This window comes from Pseudorca crassidens, chromosome 13 (genome assembly GCF_039906515.1).
Source record: "Pseudorca crassidens isolate mPseCra1 chromosome 13, mPseCra1.hap1, whole genome shotgun sequence".
Lineage (NCBI taxonomy): Eukaryota > Metazoa > Chordata > Mammalia > Artiodactyla > Delphinidae > Pseudorca > Pseudorca crassidens.
The window spans coordinates 48,559,332-48,581,140 of NC_090308.1; the positions used below are offsets into that span (position 1 = coordinate 48,559,332).

A 21,809-nucleotide genomic window follows, 5' to 3' on the forward strand; every position below is an offset into this window, starting at 1 on the left:
CCTATAATATCTCATGAATTTAGAATTTAGGCAATTAGGATACCACAGGATGCTCAATATCTAATTACAATCTCCTGTTCTTTAAAACTGTATAATAGTCTTAGTTTGTATAGTATTGTTTAAGAAAACCAAGGTTCCTTTGAGTGAACCTGGAGGGTAGGTGTTATGCTAAGTGAAATAAGTCAGACAAATACTGCGTGGTATCACTTATTTGTGCAGTCTTAAAAAAAAAAAAAGTCAAATTCATAAAAATAGAGAGTGGAATGGTGGCTGCCAGGGGCTGGGTGGAGGGGTGGGCAGGGAATTAGGCAAAGCTAGTAAAAGGGTACAAACTTTTATCTGTAAGATTAATAAGGTCTGAGGTTCTAGTGTATACACCATGGTGGCTATAGTTGATAATACTGTATTGCATAATTGAAATTTGCTAGGAGAGTAGAACGTAGTGTTCTTACCAAACAAAAAAGTAAATATGTGAGGTGATGGATATATTAATTAAGGGTTAATGAATTATTTCACACCGTATACGTATATCAAATAATTATGTTGTACACTTTAAATACATTACAATTTTATTTATATCTCAGTTTTAATTATACCTCAATAAAACTGGGGAGAAAAAAAGGAAAAGAAAAATCTTTGGAGTGGCTTCCCTGGTGGCGCAGTGGTTAAGAATCTGCCTGCCAATGCAGGGGACACGGGTTCAAGCCCTGGTCTGGGGAGATCCCACTTGCTGCGGAGCAACTAAGCCCGTATGGCACAACTACTGAGCCTGCGCTCTAGAGCCTGCGAGCCACAACTACTGAGCCTGCATGCCACAACTACTGAAGCCCGCGTGCCTACAGCCCATGCTCCATAACAAAAGAAGCCACCGCGATGAGAAGCCCGCGCACCACTACAAAGGGTAGCCCCCGCTCGTCGCAAGTAGAGAAAGCCTGCGCGCAGCAACGAAGACCCAACACAGCCAAAAATAAATAAATTAAATAAGTAAATTTATAAAAAAAAAAAAAAAATCTTTGGAATCAGTTATGATCTGAGTTTGAATTCTGGCTCTTTCGTTTCTCGTGGAACCTTGGGCAAATTACTTAATCTATCTCAGTTTCCTTATCTATAAAACAGGAATAGGAAATACACCTATCTCGTAAGATTACTTGCCCATTAAATGAAATAGTTCATGTAAAATGCTTAGTGTGCCTGGGACATAGAAAGAGCTCAATAAATGTAACATCATTAATAATCATGACAATGAGTTCCTTAGATATTCAGTGCATACTACATGCCAGGCACTGTGCTGGTGTTGAAGACAGATGGAGAATTTGACTGACACAGTTCTTTCTCTCATGATTAAGAACTCGTCAGGATGCAACACTGTAAATCAACTATACTTCAAAAAAAAATTAAAAATAAAAAAAGAACTCAGCAGGGAAGAGAAGAAATAAGCAAGAACTAAAAAGCTGTGAGAAGCAAAGGGTTGTCTGTGGGATAATAGAGAAGATGCCTAATCTCATGTGAGGATTGGTTAGGAAGGCTCGAATAGCAAGTGAGAATTAAACTAAAATCTACAGGATGTCATCATTTATAATGAAACAGTATCATGAGTCTTAGGAGTATTTCTTAAGCTCTGAGAAGGAAAAAAAAGAAACATGATCATTTAATCAAAATATTTTACTGACCGATGCTCTAATTAGAAAACATACACAAGTGTTCTAAAAGCCCTGTAACTGGTGCATCATTCAAACATTTACCAATTTCTTTTATACTACTTCCCATTTTCAAATGGAGCCGAAAATATCTGATAGAAACACCTGAAAGTTTAAGTATAATCAAACTGTTACAGTACATAAAACAAAACAGCTATATGTACACTAAACTATCTAGCTTGTTGTGCAAATGGTCTATATGGCTCATATAAAACTATATCCTTATCAGGTCCTCTGCATGTAACATCATTTCTGAAGTAGAAGAGATCTTAGTTATGAGATAGTCTCAAACCATGGACATTAAGAATGATGTTAAGACTATGTGTAAAGTACAGTCAACTCTCCATTAATTGGGGGTAATTTGGAGGGGTATACTGGTGATGGGAGAAACAGCAGTTAAATTACATTAAATCTTCAATTACCCAAACTGTCCTGACAATGGTTAGGGACGTGCTCAGGTCCCCAAACAGACTCAGTTTCAGGAGGAAACTACTGCCTGTATGTAGTTCAAGGCTTCTCACTTCCTACAGCTGAACAACTTCTGGGGGTAGGGAGATAGTTTCTAGTCCCCGCAAGGCTGTAACCACAGTTGAGTTGTGCCTTATAATTGACTATCAAAACAAGCTGGGTTCCAACCAAACATTAACTCTAAAAAAAAGATTATTATGCATTGCTTTGAAAATCAACTATAAAACATGATCTATGATAGATACTTAGTGAAATCAGCTTTAGTATTTCTTGACTTTAGAAAAGTGTTTTTTTCTCTAGGAAAGCAAAATTAAGCAATATATTCTGATTATACTCTACAAGTAAAACATTATGGGCTATAAACAGCAGGACACAGGGGTGATGACATGGGGCAATTTTCAGTACTGAATAATCAAAATGCAGACATTTAAAAAATTAAGAGATTTAAAAAATATTTTCTTTGGGTTGGTTCTAAGGCTAGGATGTTATGCTCAATCCCTAGCATAAGGAACACAGTCTATACGTGTGTGACCCCTACTTTTCGTCAGTCATTTTGCAAAGATGAATAAGATACCTAATAAAGAATGTAAGATGGCACTATATAAGCTTTTTTACTAGTGCAAGAAAAAGGACTCAAAATACATATTCTTTAGAAAGATTATCTAAAGACTATGAAAAGTAGCATGTTTAAATTTTTATTTTCATATTCTGGATACCTAAATAGTTAAACCAGTTTGACTGACAGGCCAGAGATCACAGTTGTGAAAATATTCAAATTGAAAGCCTTTCACTACAAAATTTTAAATTGTTTGCTTTATATTAATTAGATTTTCTACTGATAAAAACTCACCATTCCCAAACTCTTAGGCTCTTATCATCAGATGTGCTCACAAATCTCCTATTCTCATCAACAAAAACAATGGTGTTGACAGCTCCCAAATGCCGATCATATTCCTGTACAATTTCTCCACTTCGAATGTCCCACTGTATATCAAATAAGAGAAATGGCAAAGAGCAGATTTATGAAAACAAAGATCATAACTGTGGAAAATGGAGAAGGAAAAAAGATCTCCAAAATCGTGTTTTTATAGATTTACTGCTTCCAAGACTAGAGCATCAGCACTCCCTAGAAGTAGCAAACATTAAACAAGTTAATATTCCTTATTCTAGCCCCTCATATAGTGTAAAGCTCAGAAATCTTAATAAAAATATTGTGAAAAGACTTACTTGCACAATCTTTTTATCAGACATCCCAGCCACAAAGAGATTTTGCTTATCTTCATCAGGATTAAATTTGACACAATAGGGTACTTTTCGGTTTGTAAATCTTGATATACACTGTCCTAAAACCAAAGACCCAAGTTAAAGTAGGTAAAATAAATTTGACCATTTAAAGATAACCCTGGGATTAAGATCTAGAGATCATTTGCTAATAAATTTTGAGGAATGGCAACCTGCTTGTTCTTTACTGTAAACTACATTGTTCCTTTTCAAGGATTTTTAATGATTAAAAATAGTATATTCAAGGGGCTTCCCTGGTGGCGCAGTGGTTGAGAGTCCGCCTGCCGATGCAGGGGACACGGGTTCGTGCCCTGGTCCGGGAAGATCCCACATGCCGCGGAGCGGCTGGGCCCGTGTGCCACAACTGCTGAGCCTGCGAGCCACAGCTACTGAAGCCCGCGTGCCTAGAGCCTGTGCTCTGCAGCGGGAGAGGCCACCGCAATGAGAGGCCCGCTCACTGCAGCTAGGGAAGGCCCGCGTTCCCGCGTGCAGCGGTGAAGACCCAGTGCAGCCAAAAATTAAATAAATGAATGAATAAATAAATTTATAAAAAAAAATGCAGCTAGAGTTGAGGACCACTGCCAAAGAGGTTAAGAGTATGGGCTTTGGCATTACAGAGACCTTGGTTTGAACCCAATTCGACCATTACTAGCTGTGTGACCCTAGAAAAGTTACCTCTTAAGCCTCAGTTTCCTCATCTATAACAATAATAGTATTTAATCTCATAGTGATATTTTAAGGATTGACCAAGATACTGCAATATAAGCACTTAGTACAATGCCTGGTAGACAGTGTTCAATAACTATTACCTATTTTCTTTATCCTTAAAACTCAGTAGGATGAAAGATGGTTGTCTAATTATATAAAATTATACTAGCCACAACGTGCTGATGTAATCAATATGTCTGTGAATATATAAAACCAATCTTTCCATGGAAGTTTAGACCTACATTTTAACCAATTGGGGCAATTAAATTAAATTCTGCTCATCAGTTATTTATTGTGCTTCTATGTTGTGCAGTGCAGTGTGCTAGGTTATGTAGGGGAACAAAAAGATCAATTAAATAGTCTACGGAAATTTTTAAATTTCCTTGTCTATCAATATATTTGCTTTATAAATTGTAAATATTTGGTGGAAAAGAAATTTCATAGTAAAAGAGCTACTTATATAGCTGAGTTTCAACTCTACAAACATTTTGTGATATTAGCTGATAGTCAATGATAAGAGAATCAGCAGTTAGGGAAGGTATCATTTTACCACAGAAGACCACTCACATTGTTTCATTTAAAAACACTAATTTATAAGGTAAATAGATGTTAGTATAAGTGAGCTCTTTCTTACCTGTCTCAGTGTCCCAGAGCTTAAGATACCTGTCATAAGCTGCACTGAGGAACTGTGTTCCTGCAGTATTAAAGCAGATGTCCCTAACAGCTTTACTGTGACCTAAAGGCAGAGACAATAGAAATGGAGGTGAGGTGAAGTATGTTCTTTTAAAATATAAGCACCATAAGAGAAACAGCATTAAACAGTATTTTTCAAGCCATGCTGTGAGTCAAAATCACTGGAACCCCACATGCTGATTTACTGACTCAGAATATGTTATGTGTGGGCTTGGGAATGTAGGTGGTTTTTTTCCCCTTTGAAAAGCTCCTCTGGTGATTCTGATGCATAAAATTTAGGTAAGAACCAAAAGAAAAGATGTAACTTTGTTTTAAAAAGTCTCTCATGCACTCTCTTAATATGTTATACATACAGCTGATGACTAAACAGTCAAAAGAATTTAAGGAAACATAATAGTCCAGTTATTGCCAATGAAAGAGAAATGGCTGGTGACGTTTTGAAGGTTCACTCTGAGATTACTTGCCAAGCTGGAAGTGAAAACAAAGTGACCTAAACCTAAGGTTCATGAAGTTGTGGCCTTTGTTCAATAATTGTCTATTTCTGTGATCACATTCCCGAATTTCATAGAAATGGATTCAGAATCTCAGAGACTAAACCTTTTTGAAAACAAATATTAACTATTATTTAGTTTTAAAATGGCATTTGACAATAATGTTAAGGTGCTTTCCTTGGAAATCAATCTTGCCTGACCAGTGAATTCTTCTGAAAGTTACAGAGGCAAATAAAATATGATTAAATGAAAGCAGAAACTTTCCTACTCTTTACCATCCCACCATGACAAAGACTGCCAAGCACAATTGTGCAAGATGTGCATGGCACAAATTGTCAGCCGTACCCAGGGGTCCTGAACCACTACCACCGATGACCTCCAGTCATGGCAATTAGGCATTCTTTTGTACAGCAGGAGTCCCAGTCAGAGCTGCTATCATCTTTCTAAGTAGGAAATTTTCAGTTTTCCACTGAAAAACTGCCAGTGCAGGGGAGACAGATGGAGATCAAATCCCCTGTGTCGCAGGAGACATTTTGTTCCCTGTACACTGCTGAGAGCCTTCCCACAAGTCTTCTTCTGGGCTGCCCTGGCATGTCAGGCCGCATTTGTGCAGTGAGGCCCTAAAATCGTAACAAAGCACTGGCAAATGGACCCCCACTTAAATCTAAAAACAAAGCCAATGTAATTCACACAAATACCATTTCAATTTGGTACAGTTAAATTTCAAAACATAACTAGCCTTCACACAAAATCTGACAAAGACAATAAACTAGTATCTACCAACAAGGCTGTCCTCTTTTAGGCTTTCTTTCCTTCAAGGAATTCTCTCAACCTTATCTCTTTATCTGTTTTTGTTGCCAATTCCTAACCTCTCTGCAAAGCTCAACATCTGGCTATCTAATTGCTTACTGGACATTTTTATCTCAGTATCTCAAAGGCAGCTCAAATTCCATTAGTCTGAAATCTCATCATCTTCCTATGATGAGTAGCACCACCATTCTTCCAGCCACCTGAGAGTCACTCTAGATTCCTGCCTCACTCTTATCACTCACTTGCTAACCAAGTCCCATTGGTTTTAACTCTTTTTTTTTTAATTTCTATCTTAAAATTTATTTTTTATTTTTACATCTTTATTGGAGTATAATTGCTTTACAATGGTGTGTTAGTTTCTGCTTTATAACAAAGTGAATCAGTTATACATATACATATGTTCCCATATCTCTTCCCTAACTCTTGTTTCTTTCCTCTCTCTCTGCTGCTTTAGTTCAGGCTCTCATTATCTCTAACCCAGACCAATGAAATAACCTTGTAAATCACTTTCTTGCCTCCAGGCCTGCCCCACCAAAGCATCCTCCATACTGCCACTGTGATCTTTGTAAACTTCAAATCTGATCACGTTGCTTTCCTGCAAGAACAGTTCAGTGGTTGGCTTCCCAAGGCCCCCAGGACAGTCTAAAGGTCTTCCATACTCTGCCCTCCTCTACTGCTTTTCTCCACTGTCATCTCCTACTATATCCCTCAGGCTAACAATTCTGAAGTATAAGTGGTTCCCTCAAAGCAGTATGCTTTCTCATTCCACTCTTGCTTTAGCTTCTGCTGCTGTCTCTTTCTAGTTCTTTGTCTACATGGGGAGACTTACCCCTCCTTCAAGACTCAGCTCAAGTCCATGAAGGCTTTCCTTCATATCAGTGTAGTAAAATTACTGTTAATGTTATTGTAGTTTAAAAAGTCTTTCCAAACAGATTTATAGCCAGAGAGAAAAGAAGTATTACCAATAAATGTTCGCAGACAGCGCCTGTCTCCATAAACCTCCCATAGCTGGAGAAAAAACAACACACAGAAACATTAAATTTAATACAAGACTTTGATAAAATGACAACTATCAATCACTAACAATAGTCGTATGCCAGCTATGTATGTGCATATCTGTGTGTGTACAGGTTATTTAACCAAAGGCATTATATATCATTAAACATATTGTTCAGTGCTGTTAGTGACCTGCACTATTTGGACTACACACATACGCATGTGCACACACATACACACACACTTTAAAGCTAAACTCTGAAATCAAGAGAACTTAGATGGAGCTTATACAGGTGGTTTTCATTTTCTTCTTGTTCTTTTCTGTATTTGATATATTTTCTATGATGAAAAGTTTCTACTTATGTAATACTATGAACTACTTTTAAAAGAATTATGTTATTAAAATATTATAACATTTTGGTACTGAGAGGTTTTTTTTTAACTTTTCTGAAGTATTAACTTATAAAAGCTGTTATGAAAATGATAATCTAGACTAAAATATAACAAGTTCATAATTCTGATCACATCTAAAGCGAATTAATACAATAGCTTTGAAACTACCTTTATTATTGCCTGCCTCAAATCCAATCCTTGACAGTGTTGCTAATGATCTAAAATAGAAAGCATTTCCTGGCCACCCAGTGCCTACAGGATAAAGTCTCAGTTCCCATAGCATACCAGGAAAGGACCCTAGGTCCTGGTCCTTTGCCTTGATTGTAGTCATTCTATGCCTCTCAGATTTTAGACTCTAGCAGTCACACCACTTGCGGTTTTCAGCACATACCATGCTGATTCATTCTATTTACTCCTCTCAGACATACTCTACTCCCTATGCCCTTCCCCTGCTTACTTAGTTACCTTCCTATTGAGGTATGCTTCCTCTCTGAAACCAGAATACCTTGCATCTGCCTCTACAATGATCATTTACATCATAACGAAACAATCACCTTAAGAGCAGGGACAGTGCCTAAACAATTTTTTTTAAATTTTATTTATCTATCTGTCTTATCTATTTATTATTTATGACTGCATTGGGTCTTTGTTCCTGCACGTGGGCTTTCTCTAGTTGCGGTGAGCAGGGCTACTCTTCGTTGCGGTACGCAAGCTTCTCATTGTGGTGGCTTCTCTTGTTGCCGAGCACAAGCTCTAGGTGTGTGGGCTTCAGTAGCTGTGGCACGCAGTCTCAGCAGTTGTGGCTCATGGGTTCTAGAGCACAGGCTCAGTAGTTGTGGCTCACAGGCTTAGTTGCTCTGCGGCATGTGGGATCTTCCCAGACCAGGGCTTGAAACCGTGTCCCCTGCATTGGCAGGAGGATTCTTAACCCCTCGCCACCAGGGAAGCCCCTAAACAATTTTTCATCCTCAGTCCTTTGCACATAATAGGTACCTAATAAATGTTTACAGACGTGAACAAATTAAATTCTATGCTGGTCAAACAGAAGACCTTAATCTCAATTAACATAGTCTGTATAAACTGCAAGTTAAAGGAAATAAGTCTTTTTACTCCAAACTGTTGTCCGGTCATTTTAAGCCACTAAGTTGAGGTAAATGCCTAAATGGTTGCTCTCATCAAAAAAAGCTGCCTTTATATGTTGTTACTACCCATGAATTATTTACAAAGAATAAAATTTTCATGAGTCAACTTTCCAAGACTCAAGAGCACTATAGGGTTGATATTTATTGACCAGTATAATGATCCAGACACAGAAGACATAAAAAAGGTAAAAACCATGCTTCCAGATTTAAGTTTTTAAAAGGCTTTCCCATATTCAAGTTGACATGTATTGGCAAGTGAGTTTTTCTACCACACATTCTACAGCTGAACATCAACTAAAGTTGGACCTTCCCAAGACTATAAAAAGTGTGAGAAGAGGCTGGGAGCAATTCTGCTACTAGCATTTAGAAGAAAAAGGGTGAATTACATTATCTGCTCTCTAAAAATGGGTTTTCTATCACATGTCCTCTCTACCTTTAAGGTACTAAGGAACAAATGAACTCAGTTACATATCTAAAACCTCTATAAAAATGCATTATTGGTGATTAAATATTTATGTGCCTAAAGCCAATGTGATTGATTATGTCCTAATCAGCTATCTAAGCTTACAAAGAGCCTAGCCAAGGGCCTCCCTGGTGGTGCAGTGGTTAGGAATCCACCTGCCAATGCAGGGGACACGCGTTCGCGCCCTGGTCCGGGAGGATCCCACATGCCACGGAGCAACTAAGCCCGTGCACCACAACTGCTGAGCCTGCGCTCTAGAGCCCGTGAGCCACAACTACTGAGCCTGTGTGCCACAACTACTGAAGCCCGTGCGCCTAGAGCCCGTGCACCGCAACGGAGAGTAGCCCCCACTCACCTCAACTCGAGAAGGCCTGCGCATAGCAACAAAGACCCAACGCAGCCAAAAAATATAAATAAAAATTTTAAAAAATTAAAAAAAAAAAAAAGAGCCTAGCCAATTGGACCACAAAGCCATATCTGAATCAACGTGTTTGGAAGCAGTTCATAAACTGCTGCATTCACAGGGCTTAAGAGAAAATAATTAGCCTCTAATTGCCTAACAAACCCAGATTTATCTATAATAACCGAATAGATTTAACCAAAGCACTAGCTTTGTAGCACTCCTACTCTGTTACTGAAAACTCACCTTAATTTTACAGTCCATGGAACAAGACAGCAACAAATGGCCAGAGAGAGGAAACAATCTGACTGCACTGACGCCCTGTAAAAAGGAATTAAAATTATGTCAGAAGCATTTGAAATCTCAGCTAAAATTAAACAGAAGGGAAAGACAGTGTATTTTTAAGCCACCTAATTTACTATTTTTCTTCATTCTAAAAATCATACCCTAGAATAACCTTCGTTAGTATTCTAAGAGCAGCCCTTTGGACGCTAAGCTTTTCAAGATTTTTTTTTAACCTTCATTACCGACTTCCTCACCCAAGGGAATTCTTGGTCAATCATGTTACTAATGCCCTCACTCCTCTTCCTTCTTTTACTCAGTACCTTTGCTCTTTGCTAAGAGCTGGAAATTATCAGTTGGAACAGTGCAGATGACAAAGAATAGTAACATCAAAATTTTCAAGTGTCTTTGTCTCTGCATCAGTTTAAGAATATCATAGTGTATAAACCAGGGAGCATCTAATCTTCTTTGAAGTGTGATAACTCTAATTGCTAAGGTAAAATTATTGAGGCTTTTGTGCTAGTATCAGCCCATTACTCACTGACTTGGTGCCCAAGAGGAAGAATATTATGGCAGGAACTTGGAGGCGAAGGCCTGGGCTACCATAAGGGGATAGGACACCAAATCATGAATGCTTATGTCACGGCCCAATCAGATGACCTTGAAGACTGAGTATTCACTTGTGACTCATATGTGTTGGTACCGCCAGAGTCTGACTCCGGTTTATCTTCAGTTTGACCTCCCTGTTCTATCTTGACTTCTCTACATCTTTACTAGAAATATTGAATGTCCCACATCAATAGCTGAAAAGTTATGCTGGTGTCACTGTTATACATTACAACAAACAAAAACAACCAATTTGCTTACCTTTGTGTGTCCGGACCACACATGAATTTGTTTTTTGGGAAGATAACACTTCTCAGGTGGCACAGGTGACCGCAGATTAACACCAACATCCTGAGGTATGTGAAGATAGGACCTGCCTTGATAGTCATACATTTCTTTAACTGAAACAAGAAGGCAAAAGAAAGCAGTGAACAAATAAAAGCCATAGTCATGAAATCTACATTCTTAAAATAATAACAAACATTTTATTCATAGGGATATTGTTGCATATCAAGGTTTTGGTAAAAATACTCTGATGATGTTAAGACCAAGAGTCAGCTAAAATTTAACTGCCTGAAATCATAGCTATTATTTACAATTAGTGGTAGTATTTTAGAATCCCTAAATATCGAGAGAATATCAGACCTTTAAATAAGCTCTTACTTCTTTATCCAGTTACACATTTTAGTGGCATATACAAAGACTCCACTGCAGTACAATTACAGCGAGAGAAGAAAAGATAACACTTGGGCCTTGTGAGTCATTGGCAAAGAATCAGAAGCAAAACAGGATAAGAAGGAAGTTAAAACAAAACAAAAATATATCAACTACCCTTTTCCCTGCTTTCCTCCTTTATGTCCTTCCAGGTTCTTTTTCCAATCTCTTTTCTACTTTCAACCCAGATTTTACAATAAAGTCACATGTGAGAATTAAATGACGTAGTATATATAAAGCATTTAGTAGCATGCTGCACAGAGTAAGTACTCAATAAATGTTGGCTATTATTGTTATTATGGCCACAAGCACCACAGTACTAAATAGACTCCTTGGAGATAAAACTGGAGCTTGAGAAGCTAAACGTGACCTCGTGAAACCTATATATTTGATAAGTGATATAACATTAGAATAATCAATACTATCAGAACTGAATTATTCTTTTAGTCTGGTAGTCACTACATAATTTCCCCAATATAACTAGTTACTAATGAACCAGGTAGAGTTTAGAATATAATTTATTTTGGTGAATATGCATTTCCTTCTACAAATCAAAGTAAGTATGAGAATCTTAATCTCCAGTCCACTTACATGAAAAACAAAGTTTATTCTTTTAAAGTATTATTTAGTAACAGTTACGAACTGTGATCATACCTGGAGAATATTTGGCTTGGGTTAAAAACAAAAGGTTAAAATGACTGGGGGAGGGCTTCCCTGGTGGCGCAGTGGTTTAGAGTCCGCCTGCCGATGCAGGGGACACGGGTTCGTGCCCCGGTCCGGGAAGATCCCACATGCCGCCGAGCGGCTGGGCCCGTGAGCCATGGCCGCTGAGCCTGCGCATCCAGAGCCTGTGCTCCGCAATGGGAGAGGCCACAACAGTGAGAGGCCCGTGTACCGCAAAAAAAAAAAAAAAAAAAAAAAAGACTGGGAGACTAGTTATACATCAAAAAGAGTCAACTTTATCTTAGGATAAGAACAGACTGTGAACCATAATCTCCTTTATCTACCTTTAAAAAAATATTCATTAGCACTTCAAAAAAAATCATCTGTGGCTATCTCTTTAATTAGAACATAGAAGAGGTTTGCTATAATTTCTTTGGGATGCAAACTGTCCAATATAATTCTTAATAAAATGAATTCTAGCAGCTGATTAGTAAAGGCAATACATATATTATGTGAACAGAGTAAATATCTGAAAGTTTATCATAAAAATGAGGAGGCATAAAAAATATATTACCATGTAAGATTGTCTTTTCCTCTCCAGGTTTCTCTTCTTCCTGTTTGCCTTTTTTCTGCCTCTTTGCTGTAATTTCATCCAATTCTTTTTGTTCTTCCTAAGGGAATTAAGGAGTGAACTTTTAAAATGGATGTTCTAGAACCCCATCCTGGCCAACATTGGTCGCAAATTCTTTATAATGAGGCACACTTTTTTGGTGAGGCAATAGCCGCAAGTATGTCTCCCAGGATAACAATCTCAACTCTTTGGCAGACTACAAAATGGCACTAAACACACAGTGGGTACTAGTTAATACTTCTAAACTCATTGTATACAAAACCCATCCTTCTGGGACACCTAGAAAGTAATTTGATGTATTATGCTAATTATGTAAGTGAAAAAATGAGGCAATTAGAAAATCTAGTACCAGAAAAGACAGTGAATTTTAGTAGATGATGTTCTTCAGTAAACAGCTTTTAATAGTCATAAGGATATAAGCAGTGACTACAGATTTGTGACACGACTTTTGTGGGAGAAGCAGTAAAAGCAAGGTGGGGTAGTAGTAAATCCTTATAATAACTGAGAAGTCAAAATAAATAAAGAGCAGCATATATGTATTACTGAGATAATTGGATGTGAGATACAGCTAGAATGTAAGCTTCATGAGGATGCGATTTTCTTAATCTTTTCCACTGCTATATCCCTATGACCTAGAACAGTGACTGGCTCATAGAGACAGTAGGATTAGGAGGTGGAGAGGGGCAAGTAGGGTTTTATAGTTTTACTTTATAAACTTCATAATATTATGAAAAAAAATAGACATACTACTTTGTTAAAATTTTAAAATAAATTAATAAATAAAACCCATCATGAATTCTAAAATCATAGAAAGGCTGATTCTGTAATTACTATCTGAATATCTGGCATCAGAAAATCAGCTACCATAGCACCTTAATAGTATTATCAAGGTGATTTTTATTAAAAATTGTTCAATATTGTATTTTAATTAAAAAGTATGGAAGATAATAAATCAGAAAAATATAAACAAAAATTATTCCAAAGAAAAACAAAGGAATTATTGTATTTTCTCTATCTAAGGCAGAGAAATTCTGATGAGTCATTTGGTTCTCTAAGGAAACCTCGTTTATTAATATAGGTATCCTTCATAGAGACATAGCAGACACCTGAATTGGCAATGAAAAACATCACAGCTTACTTCTGAAGGTTTGGCTACATCTTTTTCATCCACATATTTTGCCCACGGTCCCAAGAAACCATCAATATTAGATGCATCATTTTCTTTGAATTTTTTCCTCTTTTCTATTTTCTTCTGACCAGTTTCAAACACAGTTAAACCTATATTAAAAACAAAAAAGCAGAGATCATAAATATGGATATTTTCTAAAGAAACAGCAATGTATATATTTATATATATTTATAAACACAAAATATTTAAAACACAAAACGAAACCTACATGAATCAAGATACACCAACTCATGCTATATAAAAAGAGACTCAACCTTCTGGGCAAAGCAGCTTTCTAACACTGCAATATGTTGCAAATTCTAGTATATGTGAAGGAAGAAAAGACCCAGGTATGTAATCCTGCAGTGGTACACAATCTTTTTAATTAATCACAGATCTTTATCAGTAGATTTTACCACTTTTTGAAAGAAACATAGCAATTTAATAATGCTGAATAATGATAAAGTTACCTTTGAAAGCAAGAACAAGCTAAAATTTCTCATTCAAAAGCTGAATTAGATAAAATTACATTAAATAATTAATAACTTTTCCTTGCTTCACTTGCTTCACTGTATTGTAATGCAACAATATAAATTAAAGAAGGTTTCACAAGAATCTGGTACTTCTTCCAGGTGATCTCAATCTAAACTTGACCTCTAATACCATAAATCTTAACAGTAAGAAGAAAAGAGGAAAGAGAATGTTTCTGGTTGGGATTCTCATTTGATCAGTAGGAGGTGGCATGCTGTGTGTAGTCATTAAATTGGAAAAAGAAAGGTTTACGGGAGTCAGTCAAAATTTAACTGCTAACTGAGAATCTAGCTACATAAAGATGTAGCTTGTAGAGGTCTAACAAAGAGAAAAGCTTAACCTATATTAATTCAAATCAGTTTCCTTTAAGCTGTGTTATAACAAAAGGTTGTTAAAATCCTATTTTAACAACAATCTAGCTCATAAACCATCATATAGGCTAGCGGTTCCCAACCTTTTTGGCACCAGGGACTGGTTTGTGAAAGAAAATTTTTCCATGGACCGGGGGGTGGGAGGGTGGGGATGGTTTGGGGATGATTCAAGTGCATTACATTTATTGTGCACTTTATTTCTATTATTATTACACTGTAATATATAATGAAATAATTATACAACTCATCATAATGCAGAATCAGTGGGAGCCCTGAGCTTGTTTTCACTTGCCACTCACTGATAGGGTTTTGATATGAGTCTGCAAGCAGTTGATTTATTATGGTCTCTGTGAAGTCAAACCTCTCTGCTAATGATAGTCTGTATTTGCAGCCGCTCCCCAGCGCTAGCATCACTGCCTCAGCTCCATCTCAGATCACCAGGCATTAGAGTCTCATAAGGAGCGCACAACCTAGATCCCTCACATGCGCAGTTCACAGTAGGGTTCGTGCTCCTATGAGACTCTAATGTCACCGCTGACCTGATAGGAGGTGGAGCTCAGGTGGTAATGCAAGCGATGGGGAGTGACTGTAAATACAGATGAAGCTTTGCTCATTCGCCCACTGCTCACCTCCTGCTGTGCAGCCTGGTTCCTAACAGGCCACGTACCAGCACCTGTCTGTGGCCTGGGTGTTGGGGACCCCTGATATAGGCTCTAGAGTTACTAAGTGCCTTCGTACAAACAGCATACTCTTTTTCTATCGAACATTTTATGGATAAGATTCCAAGGGGCCAATGAGCTTTGTGGCAAGTTAGCATTTAGAGTATGATGCTTTGTCTTAAAATAAGTACAAAATGAATACAAGTATAAACATATGTTTTAAAACACATATTCAAACTCAGACTTCAAAGCAACCCTTGAAAGACAATCTCCACAGACATGCACGATGAGATTTTTTTCTGCTCTCTTAAAATGGAGCTTGACATTAGTGTTGAGAAATAAACTGCTAAAATCAGATATACATTAGTTTTCATTTCTTGAATGATTTCCACAGGACTGGAACTGTGCCAAGAAATCACTCCCCACCCCCCAACCCCGCCACTACAGGTACGACTATCTTCCTTACAAGGTTGCACACCTAGTAAGTGGCAAAAGCAAGCTCCAAACTAATATTTCTATACATTGCTCTAAACTATATCCCACTATTGTCTCAACTTAAAAAAAAAAAATCAAGAGATAAATTACATACTAGTTTTTCCCTACTGTCCAAAGTCAATCTACAACCAATAAGTATAGGTATATATATTTGATATTAAATATTGATATTTCAAATAAATTACCTTGATTTTTTTCCGCTTCTTCTACAGAACCAATATACTTAGTAGACACTTGATGGTTATCTAATGAAGGGTCCAAGGCATAACCTGAAAGGAGCAAAGTACAAATTACTGACTCCATTTTTTTCCATTTACAATTCATTTTGATTCTATACACATTTACTCATTTTACATTTTCCTTCCCAGATGCTGAAAATGGTCTCTTTTTTTGTTTGTTTTCTTGTGACTTTATTTCTTCCTTATGTTCTGAAAGTATTACAGCTTCCTTTATCATCAGGATGTACACACCAATAATTCTATCACAAGCAAACCAAATTTTCGATTGTAAAGTTGCTTGTGCAAGATAATTTCAAAGACCTTTCATTGTGTTGGATCTCTCTGAGCTTATCTCCAAAAGAGTTATCACTTTACTTTATCACATTCAACTGTCCACTGTTACTCTGAGGACTAATCCTTCTTTCATGAGCTATGTTTCTATTTAGAATCATTAACCCAAATCTCAGGCTGGACAATGAATGACTTCAGTAGAACAGATGAATCTAGCATATTGACATTACATTACTAACAGCCCGTTAGGCCAAAATATCAAACTTTAGTCTTAAATTTTCTAAGAGCTTAAAAATATACGTATATCATACATTCAGGAGTTTAGAAATCTTTTTATTTTTGGTAACAGATAATGCATGGTTTAGTTTATCAAGTTATATAAACTTTTAAATAATTTAAAAAAGAAATAGGGTAAGAAGAATTACATAAAATTTAGCTATTATTTTGCAAATGCTATTCTCAGTAAAGACAGTCTTCCCTCCCAATGTAAAAATAGTATATTTCTACTTCATAAATCATTATTTATATTTCTTTGGTAAGAGCAGTAAGGATATCTATTAGCATATTTATGTACTCCTTCAGCTAGAGTGTGTAGCTACATATAAATGTAGTCTTCAGTGGTCTATGGGAACTTCAGGAAAGAAAGTCTGTATTAACTGAAATCAGTTTTTCTTCAATTCAATTCTTCAAATTTTCTTCAATTTTCTTTCTACAGGAAAGAAAGTCTGTATTAACTGAAATCAGTTTTTCTTCAATAAATGTTTGGTAAAATCAGTTTTAGTAATAATCCAGTATATTCACAAAAGAGAGCTAGATCATTAAATCAGTCTATGGCCTACAACCCATGTGAACAAGCATGAAATACTACATAAGAGTACTTGCGCATTTTTCTTTAGCGGTACATTCTAGTGAATGTAGCTAACAATTAAATTTTCTTATTTATTTATTTACATTTTAATTTTCCAGCTGAAGATTAAAGGGAACTTCTTCTGGGAAAAAGAAAAAGATTTGTCATTAAACATACTTTTCAGACAAGCTAAGCACGTAGGTATTCAACTCACCCTCATAATACGCTAACACTGAACCAACCACCTAGGTATTAGCTCATTTGCATATAGTTTTTTTTTTTAGTATTAAAATATGTTCTTGGCCTGAGGAGAGAGCTTGATGGCAGAAAGCAGCTTTGCAACCTCTGAAATCACAGGTTCAAATCCCATGAGTTATTTTATGTTTCATCTCTTTGACATAGAGAATAGTGTTTAGTGTTCTATAAATTACTTTTCTAAAATGAGACTTCATAAGGCTCATGTAAAATTTAAACATACCCTAAGTTAAAAATCCCCATCTCAACCATAAAAATTTATCTAAAATGTAATTCTGTCTTGAAGGAGATATATATCTACACAAATGGCGTTGCATTATGTGTTTAGGGAGATGGTGTAGGAGGCAGAGAGGGAAGGGAGAACTCTGGTTCTTCTTATGGTCTCTGTGTAAGCACCAATTGCCAGCTCATCTGGCCTGGAATTTCCTCTTCTTCTGAGGAAAGGAACTTATGTTCTCCTCCTTCTCCACACCCTCTGCGGTAAAATCTTTACTGCCACTGTCACCATTACCACTACTGCCTCCCACCCAGGTAATTAGGGGATAATAGTATTTTCCCTTTACTAATAAGGGATGTTAAATATTTATCTATTGATAAATGTCTTACTAGAAGTTAGCCAGCAACAGAACAAGATATAACTCTAACACTACAGAATTTTAGTCCAATTAGTTTTCTACCAACCTATGTCTCAAATAAGTGAATATATCTATATTTAAGTTCTGAAATATTCTTATCTATCTTTCTGAAGCTTATTTTCCATTTTATCTTTTTAATAGAATTACTGTTCACTTTTTAAAAAATTTTTAAATTTATTTTCTTTATTTTTTTGGCTGTGTCGGGTCTTAGTTGCAGTACACAGGATCTTTCATTGCAGCGTGCTGGCTCTTCATTGTGGTGCGCAGGCATCTTTCTAGTTGTGGCGTGTGGGCTGCAGGTTACGTGGGCTCTGTAGTAGTGGTGAGGGGGCTTCAGAGCACGTGGGTTCTGTAGTTTGTGGCATGCGGGGTCTCTTGTTGAGGTGCGCAAGCTCATTAGTAGTGGCGCATGGGCTTAGTTGCCCTGCGGCATGTGGGATCTCAGTTCTCTGACCAGGGATCGAACCTGTGTCCCCTGCATTGGAAGGCAGATTCTTTACCACTGGACCACGAGGGAATTCCCAGTGTTTACTTTCTTTCTTTGTAGTTTTACTTGAAATGGCTCTAATAATATTAGTTTTATTGTTAGATTCTTAAGATTAGTAATATTAATGTCTCAATAGGTAAATGAGAAGAGACTGTAAACAATTTGCAAAAGAATGATTACAAATATATGAAAAAACCTTCAAACCTCACTAGTAATCCAAAAGGATAAAGTTAAAATAAAGAAATACAATATTTTGACTATCAAATAAACAAAGGAAAAACAATCATATGGATCTTGAGTAAGGAAAAGTAGGATTTTTATACATGGTGGTGGCAGTAAAAGTTGGGAGAATTCTTTTGGAAAACAATTTGACAATATATAACAAAAGTTTTAAAAACATTTACATTCTTAGATCCACTTCTGGAGATTCATCTTAATAACGAAAAACAACCCATAAAGTTTTATGCACAAACAAATTCACTACCACATTTTAAAAAGCATTTTACTGCAGCTTAAAATATACATCACCACATTTTAAATAACGAAAACTAGAACCAACTTGCAATCTAAATGATACAAGAATTTTTTCATAAATTATGACATCTTCATTCAGCAGAGTATTTTAAAAAATCATTTAAAAATGTTAATAAAAGCTTTGTGACCGCCTGGAGGGGTGGGATAGGGAGGGTGGGAGGGAGGGAGACGCAAGAGGGAAGAGATATGAGAACATATGTATATATATAACTGATTCATTTTGTTGTAAAGCAGAAACTAACACACCATTGTAAAGCAATTCTACTCCAATAAAGATGTTAAAAATGTTAATAAAAGGGTTTAATAAAGAGTTAATATTGAAGTTAAAACTCAGTTAATAATGAGTGTGGTGAAACTAAATGTGTTTATTAATTAAAAAAATTTTTTTTACTGGAGTATACTTGCTTTACAATGTTGTGTTAGTTTCTGCTGTACAATGAAGTGAATCAGCTTAAACGTGTCTATTTAAAATTTTCCACTTTCATAGACTGGTGTGGAGAAAATCATGAGTGAAAGGAGGACAAAGGGGAGAAACCTTACTGAGAATCCCCAAGGAAGACCAGTAAGGGAACAGGCCAGAAACCCAAGACAAAAAGGGAGGAGCACAGGACAAAAGAATTCATACAAACCATTGAGAGACTAAGAACTCAGGACAAACATGATAAATGGGAGCTAAAAGCAAAACTGTAGCATAAGTAAATGGGATGATACAGTAAAGGAGACTGTCTTTACAGATTAAGGAATAGAGGTGGCTGTGATAAACTAAGTAAAATAATACACTTAGATTATAACACTGCTATAACCATTTAAAAATGGTTAGAAAAGTAGGATCAGTGTTCTATATCCCAGCAGAGTTATAGAGTGATAAATATGAGACTTAGATGAATTCCTGGACTTCCCAGGTGGTACAGTGGTTAAGAACCCGCCTGCCAATGCAGGGGACACGGGTTTGATCCCTGGTCTGGAAAGATCACACATGCCGCGGAGCAACTAAGTCCGTGCGCTACAACTACTGAGCCTGCGCTCTAGAGCCCGCGAGCTGCAACTACTGAGCCCATGTGCCACAACTACTGAAGCCCGCGTGCCTAGAGCCCATGCTCCGCAACAAGAGAAGCCACCGCAATGAGAAGCCCCGGCTTGCTGCAACTAGAGAAAGCCCGTGCGCAGCAACGAAGACCCAACGCAGCCAAAAATAATAAATAAAATAATTTAAAAAAAGCTGAATTCCTGTGCCATCTCCTTCATGTCTCGTAGGTAAGAGAGACATGTCTTGTGTCTTATACAAGATATAAGGAAGGTTTGCTCCCTGGTACTTTGCAAATCAGAAGGTAACAGAAAGGTCTCATAGCATTACATTCCATGTGTAAGAGTGAGAGGAAAAACTCAGATAGGAATTACTATCAGAAGCTAGACAAGAACTTTCTATGAGAAAATAAGACTTTTAAATTAACAGAAGCTATACTTGCTTAGTACTTGGGGGTAAAGAAAAAAAGACTGCTAAACTTGAGGTTGGTTAACTTGTTTATTTAAGTTCAGATAAATGGTTCTCAGTTCTAAGATTCTCATAAGGGAGACAGACATACATTACTTAATTTGCAAGTGGCTACTCCTTTTATTCCAGGCCACCTAACATAGTATATACCCCACATTCCTTTTTTATGTCTTTGACTCACTAAATAGTTCAATCTTTGTTCTAGTCCACGCCCTCTTAATGGAAGAGGCAAAAAATACCAGCTATTATTTTTCCAAGTAAGCTGTTTCTGAACCTGGGTCTAAAGCCAACTGAATAGCTTTCAATGCGATAGGATAGTTTTTTCACCTGTTTTATTTTGTTTTAAAGATTTAAGCTACCTAAAATATTGCTTAAGGCCTTTCCTTCTAAAGTCTAAAAATAACCCTGCAGAGTCTTTAAAAGTCCATTTTATTATAGGCTAGGATATAATAAATTCATGATGCAATAGAATTGATTTTTATGTAATGCACATATACTTTAGATTTACATGGGATCCCTTATACAATCAATGGGTACAATGCATTTATAACCATTTTATTGGACTGGAAGTGTCACTGAACTCTTTTAGGAGATTTCAGAGGTATAAAGTCTTTGCTATGACTTTTGGCACCTGTTAAGTCAATTATAACCTAGCCACAGTGAAATATAATTTAATATATGTCAATCATTTTACAACCAGTTTCCAAGAACATATTGTGGATAAATAAATAAGACTATCTGTACTAAACCTCTAAACTAATTCACGATGAATCAGTTTGCATGGCTCACTAAAAACTAGAAAAAAGTAATTTTCTAACATTAGAATAATTATGTAAATTGTAATATAAACCCATCAGTGGATGTTACATAGTGCTTAAAAATAATAAGCTTTGAGATTATAAAGTAACACTGAAAAATGCTTATGATAGAATATTGAATTAAAAAGTTGCAAAATTTTCAGTTTAGAAGGATTACAGCACTGTAATACAAATATGTATAATAAAAAAGACTTGGAGGAATAAAATATCTACTAAAAGTAGATATTTTAGTGTAGTGGGATTATAGGTAACCTTTTTCTTCTCTTTCCTAAATGTTTAAAATTGGTTTATGTTATTTTTTAGTGAAAACAATTGCTATTAAAAAGCATTACCGAATACATAACATTTCCCATGATACTGCTTTCTTAACTTTATTTTGGGTGCTATCTTATAATAATGGAAGTTAATCATAGATAGGACAGAAAAATCTGTTTAGAACTTTAAAAAAATCCTATAAGAAATAAAAGGAGGAGGTATTAGAATTTTAACTGCAAAGAAAACTAAATGAAAATAAGAGAGACAATGTTGCTGATGTCTAAAAATGTGATTATTAAATCTCTTGTTAAAAAA

At 36.3% G+C, this 21,809-nt stretch overlaps 2 protein-coding genes across 3 annotated transcripts in view; one reads left to right on the forward strand and one right to left on the reverse strand.

Annotated features, from left to right (window-relative positions):
• METTL24 (methyltransferase like 24) overlaps positions 1-21,809 on the forward strand; it is a 151,855-nt gene that overhangs the window by 122,914 nt on the left and 7,132 nt on the right. The window contains exon 6 of one of the 2 annotated variants that reach the window (XM_067702354.1): positions 690-3,021. The exons of the other annotated variant lie outside the window; for it this stretch is intronic. Within the exon in view, the coding sequence (XP_067558455.1) occupies positions 690-767 (78 nt within the window). The 3' untranslated portion in view covers positions 768-3,021. Of the gene's footprint in view, positions 1-689; positions 3,022-21,809 lie in introns of those variants that run through there. 2 annotated transcript variants of the gene reach the window in all.
• Positions 1-21,809, reverse strand: part of CDC40 (cell division cycle 40) — a 55,045-nt gene that overhangs the window by 7,214 nt on the left and 26,022 nt on the right. The window contains exons 4-12 of the mRNA XM_067702351.1: positions 15,848-15,931; positions 13,577-13,716; positions 12,382-12,478; positions 10,692-10,831; positions 9,789-9,863; positions 7,111-7,156; positions 4,789-4,890; positions 3,393-3,508; positions 3,016-3,149 (exon numbers count right to left, since the gene is read on the reverse strand). Coding sequence (XP_067558452.1) covers positions 3,016-3,149; positions 3,393-3,508; positions 4,789-4,890; positions 7,111-7,156; positions 9,789-9,863; positions 10,692-10,831; positions 12,382-12,478; positions 13,577-13,716; positions 15,848-15,931 — 934 coding nt within the window. The remainder of the gene's footprint in view (positions 1-3,015; positions 3,150-3,392; positions 3,509-4,788; positions 4,891-7,110; positions 7,157-9,788; positions 9,864-10,691; positions 10,832-12,381; positions 12,479-13,576; positions 13,717-15,847; positions 15,932-21,809) is intronic.